Genomic DNA, 633 nt, shown 5'->3' with positions numbered 1-633 from the left:
CAAACAAACAAACGATTTGTATTAAAAGAAATTAGAAGATTCTCATATAATTCTCTTTTCATAAATCTTGAAATAAAAGAAATAGGACATATGTACAAAAAAAAAATGTAATAATATGTATAAACATTAAAGAACACTTACGAGAGAAAACAAACAAAAAACCTAGATATTGGACCAAGTGAACTATCGATAATATTGGAAAATATTTCTTTCTGATAGGAATCACCGCGGGAAAAAAAGGGTAAAAACTAAAATAAATAATAGAAAAAAAACAACGACAGCAAAATTAAAAGAAAACATAAAGCAGACACACAAAACAAAGAAAACAAAAGGAGACAAACAAGGTAAACAATAAGCAGACGTACTATAGAGCTCACCTTGAAGCGCGGATGGGACAGAGCGTAAACATAGGGGTCTATGCACGCAGCCGCCTTGCATATCATCGCCGGCACCATAGAGCCGAAGGGCGTGATGAGGCGCCGTTGGTTGAAGATGCCCAGTAGTGCCACCACCGCGTAAGGCGTCCATGCCAGCACCCACAGCGCGATGATGCCTGAGGCCACTTTGGCGAGCTTGAGCTGTCGGGAGAAGGAAGAGGCAAGTGGCTTGGCAAAGGGTATTTGGGATTCTCGT

General features: G+C 40.0%; 1 protein-coding gene across 1 annotated transcript in view; it reads right to left on the bottom strand.

Annotated features, from left to right (window-relative positions):
- LOC119592354 overlaps positions 1-633 on the bottom strand; it is a gene marked incomplete in the record, with an annotated part of 36,040 nt that overhangs the window by 4,577 nt on the left and 30,830 nt on the right. Inside the window, 1 exon segment of the mRNA XM_037941181.1 lies at positions 378-578. Coding sequence (XP_037797109.1) covers positions 378-578 — 201 coding nt within the window.

This window comes from Penaeus monodon, chromosome 30 (assembly GCF_015228065.2).
Source record: "Penaeus monodon isolate SGIC_2016 chromosome 30, NSTDA_Pmon_1, whole genome shotgun sequence".
Taxonomy (NCBI): Eukaryota; Metazoa; Arthropoda; class Malacostraca; order Decapoda; family Penaeidae; genus Penaeus; species Penaeus monodon.
Note: the sequence above shows the minus strand (reverse complement) of the source record. Positions and strands in the feature narration are given on the sequence as shown.